This window comes from Clavelina lepadiformis, chromosome 7 (genome assembly GCF_947623445.1).
Source record: "Clavelina lepadiformis chromosome 7, kaClaLepa1.1, whole genome shotgun sequence".
Lineage (NCBI taxonomy): Eukaryota > Metazoa > Chordata > Ascidiacea > Aplousobranchia > Clavelinidae > Clavelina > Clavelina lepadiformis.
Genome location: NC_135246.1, coordinates 4,065,957 through 4,078,236, shown reverse-complemented (window position 1 = coordinate 4,078,236; position 12,280 = coordinate 4,065,957). Strand labels below are relative to the sequence as shown.

The 12,280-nt window shown below is 34.6% G+C and overlaps 1 protein-coding gene across 4 annotated transcripts; it reads right to left on the bottom strand.

Annotated features, from left to right (window-relative positions):
* LOC143465075 (uncharacterized) lies at window positions 1-7,785 on the bottom strand. Of its 4 annotated transcripts, none has more exons than XM_076963219.1 (7): window positions 7,665-7,785; window positions 3,501-3,698; window positions 3,180-3,347; window positions 2,670-2,789; window positions 2,209-2,450; window positions 1,909-2,071; window positions 1-368 (listed from the first exon to the last, which is right to left on the bottom strand). In XM_076963219.1, exons 1-7 carry the CDS (start codon window positions 7,712-7,714, stop codon window positions 224-226), a joined length of 1,086 nt encoding a protein of 361 aa, XP_076819334.1. In that variant the 5' UTR covers window positions 7,715-7,785; the 3' UTR covers window positions 1-223. The 4 variants fall into 4 exon arrangements, with proteins under 4 accessions (XP_076819334.1, XP_076819335.1, XP_076819333.1 ...); XM_076963220.1 differs by lacking the exon at window positions 7,665-7,785 and adding an exon at window positions 5,431-6,261; XM_076963218.1 differs by lacking the exon at window positions 7,665-7,785 and adding an exon at window positions 4,268-4,523.
* Between the last annotated feature and the right edge of the window lie 4,495 nt (window positions 7,786-12,280).

The window sequence follows — 12,280 nt, the reverse complement described above, 5'->3', positions numbered from 1 at the left end:
AAAGTTTTACGATTTTTAATTTGTCTTTTGAAAACCGTTCACCTTTCAGATATAATGAATAAACAAAACTACATGTTTGATCTTGATTTCAAGAAACAATAGCACATAATACAAGGAAAAACAACCAAGCAATCACATTTAGGAATAGAAGCAAAAAAACGACAAGAATTTTAAATGTCACAGTTTCAAAAAGCATCGCTGTGTGACGTAACGAGACTTCGTTTTAGACAAGTGATATAAATTGCAAGTTTGCTTTCGTATGAACTTTTTCAGCAACAGCTCGTCCACTCAAAAGACCAGTGGCTTCATTAACGATGCTTACATCTCTTAGATTTGACATCTCCTGAGCTTTCTTTTTCTCTTCTTGTCTGAAACAGAATAATGAAAGTATTTGTTATTTTCTAAAGCATTTTTTAAATAAATACTTCGGCTACAATGACATACATAGCTTGTCGTTATTAATTGTCGATTAATTAAAATTTAACATCATTTATTTGTTTTTTATTTTATTTTAGTTATTTATTTATTTTTTATTTTTTTTATTGACAGACAGTATTTTAGGTACTTTGTTGCATATAAAGACCTATACGAAAACATCAAGGCTGGGAATAGAGTAGTCTACTCTTCTGTCGGATTAGTTTTTCACAAAATCCAGTAGGTACATTCGGCAAGTCATATAGGTTTTTAAATAAAAATTTGTCACCGATTTCCAGCTCATAACAATCTGTACGAAACATCCGATCGATGGTGAGTATTAATTACCCCTAAGAGATGATTCGCTGATATTCCTGCCGCGCACCACCACCTGTCAATCAATCTTAGGCCTAAGCTTGTGAGTTTGTCAGAATGCATTGGCATGCAAGTGACAACATAATGGAAAAATAACCAGGTATAACTGTGTGACGGAATGAGTTGCACCGAATTCAGTTTTATCACATCACACCTGTCGTGTTTTGCTGTTAATGACGTCGCAATTTGGCAAAGTTACAATCTTTAAGAAATGAAAGTTGCCCGAATTCCGCATTTTTTGTCATCGCCTGAAACTGTTGCAGTGCCTAATTCCCACCCAGAAAAAAAAACAATATTTTCTGTGGAAAAAGACTAACTGTATTCCGGCCAAGGCGTTGATCTTAAAGAAAGTGAATCTATTCAAACGAGGCCCGAGACTGTCTATTCATTGATAATTAATTAATAACCCAATAGTATAACACTATAAAGCTTTGCGTCTTAACTTCCGTGTTTGCAAGGCAAAATATAAGGCGATTCAGCTAAAAGCATCTCGTTCCTAAAACAAAATAGACGATACAAGCGAGTCATTGTAATATACATCTATAGGCCAAAGACTCCTCGTAGAAGTTTGTAGTCAACTAAATCAACATCTTAATCCCGCCCATTTTCTTCAACAACTCAAACTATTGCTGTTGGCGTCACGTAGGTCTATGTCATTGTATAACAATAAAATATCGAAAGTTGGCCGACTATACCAAAAGCATTTCAATTACGTCAGTCGTAAGTTCATACCGGAAATATGCCGCTTATTTACTGCAGTTAGTCCCGTTGCTAATTGTTTCTTTGAAACGTCAGTCATTTAAAACACTCAAACGAAATTACCACTTCCGTACTATATATACAGTACATAATTGTCACGCTGCAATAGAGATGTAGAGTAGGCCTTCTTTCTCAAATAATTTGATAAGAAAAATTGGTGGATGTGTATGAAAAGATGAAGGCCGTTTATCCATGAAAATTAAACTACCTATTAAGTGTTCAAAAACTACGGATGGAGTAGGCGGAAAATTTTCGACGTTCGCTATAAGCCCGATTCTAAAAATAGGCAAATTTTTTACGACCCAATTAAGCCGACTCACCCCTAAAGTGAACATATAAACGTAAAAAAAGTCAGCGTACATTTTGTAACTTAGAATTCTTTTCACAGATGGCCATCGAGATTTTTTTTGCCGAGGCTTTGTCTTAGAGGCCGATGAAGTAATGATTATGGCACTGGTCAGAAGTATCGGTCCACCAAGTGCTTTTAAGACGGAATCAATCGCTTCCACGTTGCACGGTTTATCTGTAAACGGCGGTAAACAATATCATATGGGTTAAATGTAATTTCAGGCCTTTGTCGTAAGTTGCTGTTAGGATCTTACAATAACTCATTTACGTGCTCGTAGGCCAAGTGAACAGAACAAATCAAGGTACATATACCTGGTAGGTTAACTTTACCACCGTTTTTCTTTTTCTTTGATGCAGTTGTCTTCGATTTCTTTTTAATGCTGCTTGAACTAACTTTGTCAGCGACAGTGCTAGTTCTAAAGTCTATGTCTGTTGGCACGTGTGTTTCGTTGGATTTTGATGTTGTGAAGTCATCAGCCAAATTTTTCTCTTGAGCTTTCTTGATAATTCTGATAAATTCTTCGCAATCAATCACGCCATCTTTTGCTACCACCCTACAAAAATATAACGGGACGTGACTTGGAAAGAATAATAGCCTACTGGAACTTCTACAACATAAACGAATTCCACTGTGCATCTGGTGTAGAACCTATAAACATCATAACAAAACTACTCCGCTTTCGGACTTCGAAAAAATATTAAGGCAGGTAATTTCCTTCATGATTGTTGAAGGCTTTAGTTTAGATTTTAGTGATATTTAAGCCATAGCTTACTTTAACATATTTTCAATTTCTTTAATCGACATTCCATCGCTTTGGACTGACATTAGCTTAAATAAATCCTCTTCCTTCACCACACCATCTTCGTTTCGTTCAACGCAGCGTAAAGCTTCCCTGACGATGCAAATAAATTTGACAATCGTAAGCTACATTTTTGTTTGGTGAATAAAACCATAGATCTAGGTTTTATCCTTCACGCATAAAATTACATTTCATCAAGTTTATTTGAAGATTTATAACTTATAAAAACTGACGATGAATAAAATCATACATCTAGTTGTTTATTTTACGGCAACAGCAAAAAAACTATAAACCATGAAACTTAAACGAATGATCAGCACATAATCACTTGATCAAGCAGAATAAAGACAAAACAAGCTTTAATTTTTCAATTGCAAGCAAAAAACACTTTTGTCAAAGTTATCTTAAGCGTTAATGACGGTCAAAGCGAAAAGTAATAAACAGCAGGTCATAATTAGATAAAAAGGTAATCGTACAACATACCTCAGATCGCTAAATTCATCCTTTTGCTCAGTCATGTGACCAACAATCATGCAGAATTCGCTGAAGTCAATCGATTTGTCCCCGTCAATATCCATCATTGCAATCATTTCTTCCACTTCGTCGATTGTTGGATTGTAACCAAGAGCACGCAACGCCTTGTCCAGCTCTCTATTTCAATAGTTTTAATAATGCGTTTAATTTAATTGAATAGAGCGTACCTTATTCTATACAATGCAAAAACAGAAATGTTATGCTCTATTCCCCACTCAATTTATAAAAAGCTAAAAATTTTCATTTCTGTTATCACGCATGAATACGTACGTTAAATCCATTGTTTTATTGTTATCAACGTCATAGAATTCGAAAATTTCTCTTAAATCATCCACATCTGCGTTTGTAAATCCGTTCAGGAAATACGATTCGTACTGTTCTTTTAGAATCTGCTTTTCATGAGCTGCGTGAAAACCGAATCTTCTTTTTCTCTTATTTGCGGAGATAAGAGTCATTTTTTGCTTTTCGCTGAAAAATATGTTATTATTTGAAAACCAAAAGTTAAGGTTTCATTCTAATATATATCTTTATCTTGTTTTGCTCAAGTAACACACTTTATACACGCTCAGTATTTAGCCACAGCAAGCCCATATAACCAAAGTATGCAGACGCTTTGCAACAAATAAGTTGCAACATAAAGCGGGTGACTGTATCTCACAGCTATGTGAAAACGTTTTAGGCTGAGCTCACCCGAAAAACCAAGGCAGATAGTCAATGACATGATTGTGGGGCAAATCGTTTCCACTTGTTGCGTTATTCATTATTTTATGTTTGATAACCTACTGTTCATGCGCTAAAGAAGAACCTGACAATACTTTGATATTGATGAACCCGGTATACCATTAAAAATTAAATGAACACAAGAAAAGTTTCTTCGCTGCGTTTCTGGACCATTTAATTTTGTCAGCGAAATAATATCATTTTACTTTTTTGCATTCGTCGTATAATTGGTCTAAAATACACATTCTTAGGTCTACAGATGTCATTAAACTGATGTCGCTTTATTTAAGGGTATATTAAGAAGTGCATATAGTAACCATAAATAAAGCCGTAGCCTTCTCTTTTGAAAGCGGTTTCTGCAATTTCTGACCGTCTCCATTTCTGGCAAATCCCAGGTTGAGCCAAATTCTGTGCGTGATAAATTTTGCCTGGCGTCGAGAAAAACCAAAATAGTCTATATAGCCTATCTCCAATTGGAGCAATTTATAGTTTTCTTGGTGACGTATATAGCTAGAACTGCTGCTCAGACTCAGACCCCAAGTAATATTGCTTGCAATCGGTTGTCAACTGTTTTTTTCTACCAACAAGGTCCGTTATTGAACAAACAGAAGTTGCGTCAATGATTTGTAATGAGTAATGACTTTAAATCGATAGAAAACCCAAGTGAATCGCCCATGTCATTAAATTTGTTCTCTGTCGTTATTAAGGTATTTTGTAGTAATTATAATTGAAATGTGAAAGCTTCCCAATAAAATAGCAGGAGGCTAAATCATTGTTTTCTACTAACATATAGGCTATAGCTATATTATAGGAGAGCATCGACTAAATTGCTTTATTTCAGATATTGCTTTGACATGGAAGAGAAAAAATACTAACACTGGCTTTATTAAGTCATTTTAGAAACCGTGTTTAATCATTTAGCTTAATGAAAAAATCATATATATTTGAACGAATCATGGCGTCTTACCGCGTTAATGTTAAACAGCGCAGTCTATACTAGAGATCGTATTGTGACATCTTAACTTTTGTTTTCAGACCTGCTTTTTCTTCTGCATGGGCTATTTTTTTGCAAGCCAGAAGTCAAAAGGACATTAGCCCAACTGCTTTTAACAACTCTATTCATAACCACAGTATAAGTTCGGAAAGGTTTCGAGACATACGATTTTCCAGGTAGTTTCATGCGAGGTATAACTCAATCAATTTTTAATTTGAAGTGCAGATGGTAAGTTATACTTTATGCCTGTTTTAGCACGGAACCACGATGCCCAAATTATAACCAAAAACTTAGTTGCATTCCATCGTAACTAAACTAATAAATTGCGTATTACACCAAACCAAACATTTTCATAAGCTTTCTGTTAGGTCTAAGCCATACGTGTCAAACTCCCGGCCCGCTTTACAATAAAACTTACAATAAACAATGCTACTTTATACATTGAACTATTTCCGGGCCGCTAGATCATTGTACAGTATAACGTACTTTTTTCAAGCAAGAAACAAGATTATAACAAACCGCACAATACAGCAGCACAGCAGTTGCCCCATCATACGATAGAATAAATCGATTTATTCTAACGCTTGTAATTTGGGCTGCTTTTTTCTTTATTGTTTGTTAATTCTGTAATGCTTTTGCAAGATGAATGAAACATAATGGTGTAAGAGAAGAATAATCAAATATAGCCCAGTCAAAAATCGTCAAAAACATGAAAAATTTGGTGTTGTTTCGCTGCCTGTTCCAATTCATGTTTCGTGTCATGAAACGTTCAATCAAGTTTTATCCTTACGGCTCGCGGCGTTAAATAAGTTTTGAGTTTTGACCCCTGGTGCGATTGAGTTTGACACCCCTGGTCTAAGCCATAGTTCTTTTTTTCGTTTTTATTTCTTAAGATGGCGATATTGTCGATTATCGGAATTACGGAGGCGGTTTTACTTTTTATGCGAGAGTTCTGTGCGAAAATGTACCTGTACTTCTTGAAAATAAAGCCGAAAAACAAACTAGCAAATTTTACGGCGAACGACCTTTACATAGAAAAAAAAAACACTACAGCTCATACACATTAAAATCTACATAACACAATTTTGACCATTGGTTAAACTGCAAAAGTTTAACTATAAATCGTCATAACTGATTACATTAACTCTTTGGCGTACCAATTAAAGACAAATTTTGTTTAAGATTTAACAATTTTATTAAAAGCAAAATGGGATTTCCCGCTTACCTATTTAGCCAAAATAGTGCAATTTGACTAAAACAACATATTTATATAAATTGTCATGCATACTTTATTACTATGCTATTACTTTTACTATACTTTATTACACTTTTACTTTTACATACTTAAAATTTAACTAAATATTTGTCAGGGGTTGGTATTCTATATTAGGTATAAAAGTATCAGAAAAAAATATTTGCGTAGTAAAAAATAGGTTTTCAAATGCCCCCGTGATAATTTGTAAAATATATATCAACTTCATACTTGTTCCACGTCCACGGCTTACGTACAAATTTCCGTGTGTTTTTATGGCATAGTTTTTGATAAATGGAGCAGTTACGTTTTCTACGGCTCATACTGTTGAGCAATGTTTCAGCAAAGTAAACCACGCATGCGCAATAAATACCATAACCCACTTGTTATAAATAAGATCGGGGTATGTCACGTGACTTAAAAGCAGCGTTTGATATCTTGCAGATAAATTCCAGGAAGGGTCGCATCAGTTTGAACCTGCTGCTTTTAGAAATGAGCGAATAAATATGCTTGATTTTGCTTTGTTTTTCTTGTACTTTATGTTTTGTAATAAATATATGTCGCGTAGTTAAACGTGAAACGTTCGTAATATAGTTTCTTTTCAAATAAAAATATTTACAGACAATCATAAAACATATACAGAGAGAGATTTTGATGCAAAACTCCAGGAGATGGGTGTTTCAGAAAAAAGGTTTATGGCTACTGCTTTTATTTATTGTTTCCGTGGAAACCCGGCATGTGAAAACGTAATTCCGGTAGTTCATACCAGAATACGCTGAGTCATCACTGACAGGTTGATTTACTAACGGCGTTACAAAAGACGTTTTTGTCACCAGATGGTTGCTAAAAATTTTTCTTTTTTTACCAACGGTTTTTTAAACTGCTTGATTAGTTTCTTCCATTTAAAGTACATTAGTGTATATAATACCACGTGTCAAGCGACAAAACTTCACAAAACTTTGTGGTACCATATGACGTATATTGGCATTGAAAATTTCCCCTTTTGTTCGCATTGGTTTCTTTATCAATGAGAGGTAAGAAAAACATTGCATATGATGAACATTTACTATCTTGAACAATCGTGTTGATTATGCAATGATTGAGTGGACAAGAGTAAAAGTGTTACATCATAGAGTGCAATGAACATCTGTGATTAAAACGATACCATTAGGCTATAGGTTACTGTAGCTTGACTTAATATTGTTTATTGCATCGACCTTATTCTTATTTGTTATTTGTCACTTTAAATGCCAAGTTTTACTTTTGATATTTCAATTATGTCTTTTTTTTGCAAAAGTTCCATAAGCAAAAAGTAAAATCACTAACTTGTAGACATATAATATAACATGCAGAATTAATTAATAGGCAAAAAATAACAATTATAACAAAGACAAATAAAGCTCCGTAAATCGGTAATTATGCGAGTAGGCCTAATTAACTATACAAAAATACTACCATATGAACTTACAGCAATGCTTTAGTATTGTCATCAAGAAATGCATCCAAAACTTTCGCCATGGATTATGTCCACTTATTATATGAAAATAATCACTAAAATGACATTTTACAAGAAATTACAACTGCAAACTAAAAAAAAAGCTTTTAACCATTTTATAGTTGTAAAAAGTATTTTTGAATTCCTTCTTGTTTTTTAAAAATCTCGCGATTAGGAGTTCAGTCACATGTGAAAGTGTAATTGAAGCCATCAGCAATCAAAACACTTAACCTGATTCTCCCCTTTGTTTAATAAAAAATAACTGGGGAAAGACTTCGGGAATAATACAACCTGCAGCTTTAATACTACAATAGCATTTGTGGGCCTATATGTAGCCTAATGATTTTCATAAAATTGAATAACGAGTGGGCCTAAAGTAGGGTTACCATATTTTCGTGGCCTAAAATCCGGACACTCTTTAGTGCCCACTAGCGGGTTTTAGAATGAGGTATGAACACATTGTCTGTCAATATGACGTCACACTAGCAATGCCCCACCTTGACGGTGCGAACAAAAACCGCGGCCCACTTCGAAATCATTAAGCATTAAACAAACGACAATTTCCTTGGTATTCTAATTTGGTCTGCAACAGACTTCTTGTTGCGCTATTTTTCTACTGCTTTATAATTTTCTTCAGCGAATATACGCTCTTATCGTTTCAGACATGTTCTAAATTTTGCAATATCGACCAAGATATAAGGATTCAGCTACTAGCCTAGCTCCACTCATCCATGTATCATTGTATCCCAAATAGAGCGCTGTATTGTCGTTTATGACGTAACAATCAAATTATTACCCGTAACGCAACAAACAATTTTAAAATTTCCGGACATTTAAGCATATTTTAACATTTCCCCCCGGACGCAGTTTGAACATTAAAATTCCGGACATGTCCGGGGAAATCCGGACGTATGGCAACCCTAGCCTAAAGTCTCAACAGAAGTTTGCGACATTTAAATTTCACCCAGATGTAGCCTATCTCACGTTTAAATACGACCGATTTGCTCTTCCAAATCCAGATATAAGTTTAATTATGGAGGTAACATCATGTTTGACTGGTTTTGTGAGAACATTTTATTTTATTCTCGCATTGTGTTTGGAAATAGCCATTATCATAAATAATTTATGAACAATGAAAGAAAGTTATTTATGGCTATATTTAACAAACATATATCTAGCCTATAATAAATTTTCTCCAGAAAGCAAAGAAATTCAGCATTTTTAAAAAGTATCGGGTCTATAGGCCTACTGTGAAATTTAAAACACTGTTTTCGTATTGAGATTAAACTCCTCCATGTAGCATAACTATCTATCTACCCCACTTTATGCAATACCGCAATAGGCCTACTACCACAATATATGTATAAATACCGGTACCGGTATTTATATATATAGGCCTAATATACCAGTAATAAAAAATATATGCAATACCGGTACCGCAGCCTTGCAAAATAATAGGCCTATCAATTTGAGGTTCAATTCATTATTATTGATGCGAGTAATCTTATACTACGCGTTAGCTAATTATCCTGCATTACTTTCTTACCTACAATTATTTGAAACTTCTACAAATTCAGCAAAACATCACATTCAAAGATTTAGCGTTTTTTGGTCCACAGCAAACTACAGCTTACAAAGCGCATAACACATAACGACACCTTGTTAAATGTTTCTAAAGACGTCCATGCATTTTGGGAGAGGCTATCTTTACACAACCGAATATAGAATTACCTAACAGCAGTGAAGTACTGTAATTTTACAAGCAAACATTTTGTTGTATCCTGTTAGGTCATCATAGCGTTTGTCGTATCAATTGCAAAACTCTTCGTCAAAAAGAGGATATGTCATTTAAGCATTTTCTCATGCACTCATGCAGGCAAAGACATCGCTAACTAAATAATGGAAACACAAGAATAGAATTAAACCATAAAGATTAACAGCAATATATAAGATTTAAGAATATAGCATAGACCTATAGCAAGATATATCAGTATATAAAATTTATGTCTAACAACGGAAATTCGCCTAAATGGCAACAAAATAGACATTATAGTAGCCTACACCTCTGCATGCTAATCTTGCAATAGTTATCGACCATCCCACCCTATATATTGAGAGCATGTAAGATTTACTTTTTTCCGATTTTCTTCTTCGATTTTCAGTCGTTATATGCTCATTTGTTGAATGAGAAACCTTTTTTAAGAAATTATAGCTGCCTTTCCGTGGTAAAACACGAATCTGTCGCATTAAACCCAGCAAGATTTTAAAAGCTTCCTTCGCTCAACATGTACAATGCACATTCAGCTGTTTAATAATTTGAAAAAAAGTTATCACAGCGTGTACATTTGTAGAAAGAGAAGGAGGAATATCTAAAAGAAGCATGAAAAATATTTTTTCTATTGTTCCTCTTTACAGGACATCCTGTTCATGAAATTTTGAGCATTCTTTGGTATGCCCACTTTTCAAAGGCTTCCAAACGTTGCATTGTTGATCTAGGTATTGTCCAACACTCTGACTTGTACAAAAAAGTCGACTGGAGTGTGAGAGATTAAATTTCAAAACTCGTTTACGGGTTTCGGTGGCAATTTTACTTGATGCCAGTGCAGCGTACTCAGACTTTTTACTTGTTTAATTGCTGTTCCATCAACTTTTATCTGCATAGGTGGTCCAGCCCTACAACGTTACTTATTTTTAGGATTGCTTTCATCATTTTTGCATAAATTTTCATATTAAATTTTTCCTAATGTTTACTTCAATAGGTAACGCTATATCATATACCCTATATAGGCCTATATATATTGTTAACTTGTTCGTGGTGCAATTAGACGGGGAAAGACATCTTAAAAGAGTGTCTGTGTGCCTCAATGTCTAAAGGACAACTGTCACAAAATAAAAACTGTGCAAAATTACAATTTTTGACCATGAAACACATTGACAGTTTTTGCAAATGAACGTGCTGTTGTTCTACCGTTATCTAGCGGACAAGATGGCGACCGCTAGCCTACACAGTGTCATCGTAATGTTCTAAGGGGCCGATCTTGATGCTATTACAATTCTCATTAAATCTAAAAATCCTTTTTGTGTACAAATTGAAAAGACGTGGCCACAGAATGCATCCTTGGCGACGCTCACGTTTTATATTGATTATATTGTAATCAATTATATTGTTGTAGGTCTATTGCTGATGAGTGATGACATTGAGTCAGAACTATAGTTCAAAGTTACGAGGTTATATAGCTTGCGTTAATCTGGCTACAGTACATTGAGTGAGTTTCGTGTCTATTGGTCATGAAGTCTTCCGCCGTCAGAATCTCGGTAGTGCGTTCAACTCGACAATTTAGCCATATGAATGTTCATATATGGACATCATAATAGGAATATATTCAAATTCCACAAAAGAATTTAATAACATCACGAGGTAGCAGCTTGTGTACCAGATTGTTGAATGTCAAATCAGACTAAAAGGGTTGACAAAGGTGAACGCTTATACTTAATTATATCATAAAAACCGTGCACATCATTGGATAGGACAAAAAATTGTATAGGCTTACAAGTTATATTATTCTCAACACGTTTGGGGATGATTCAGCCTTGTCATTAATAATTAATAGGATTATAACAAAAAAAAAACGGTTACACAATTACAGCCATAATGCTTATTTTATTGTCGACATGTGTTTTGCTATACTATCATACGTCATAACTTTATTGATTGGTGTAATCATTTTCTACTTGAATAAAAGTTTTCTGTGTCAAGTTGACAATAAAATTTGTGCAACCTCTCATCGTCACACATTTTTTATTTATTTATTTTTTTCAATTTTTGTGTAATTGAGGCAGTTGCTTGTTTGTTCATTGTTGTTGGCCTTAGACCGTACGTAAACTAGAGCTTATTCTGATACTGGCTCCTTTCTAAAAATTATTCCGCATTCTTCCCAGTATCATCTTTTGCTGCTGCCTCAGTAAAATAAAACCTACAGTCGAATGCTAGAGCATGTATTCTCATAGGACGATTGAAGTTGCTCAATACAGTGTAGGCCTACAGTAGGCTATACCCAAAACCGTCTGTGACGGTGTCATCGGTGGAATGCCTCAGAAGGCCTTAAAAACTGCAGGGTTCGTGAGTGACCTTGCGGTCACACGACCTTCGGTTACAAACAACACAATAATAATAAAAATCGTAATGGCGTTCTGACATTTTGATGTATGGTGTGGGAGTTTTAGCGCCCACTATAAGCTCACATAGTATTGCCCGAATTTAGAGTTGTCCTTTAGGTCCACTGAACATGTAGCGGTCTGGGTGGAATTTTTAATACCATTACATCATTTCTTTCAAAAGTGTTTTCTAGTTATTGATTGCAGTTTATGAACTTATTTTTTGGCAAACACTTCAACTGTCGCTTTATATTTGGTGACTTGCTCTAAATAACTTCGTGTTAATACTCTTTTTAGTACGTTAGTAGGTTGTTTCCAGGATCTATGCTGATAAGAAATCTTTATTGGAAATGCCCGTTTTTTAACTTTAACACTGATTATTATTTTATATTATCTACGTCTCAATGTGTCAGCTTTAGCTAGATGTATTTCAC

Excerpts from the sequence above, each read along its gene's own strand:
- LOC143465075 (XM_076963217.1), bottom strand. The coding sequence starts at position 3,991 with ATGAATAACGCAACAAGTGGAAACGATTTGCCCCACAATCATGTCATT. Across the intron at positions 3,348-3,500 it reads AATAAAACAATGGATTTAAC|AGAGCTGGACAAGGCGTTGC; the intron begins GTACGTATTCAT and ends CTATTGAAATAG. Across the intron at positions 2,790-3,179 it reads GATGAATTTAGCGATCTGAG|GGAAGCTTTACGCTGCGTTG; the intron begins GTATGTTGTACG and ends TTGCATCGTCAG.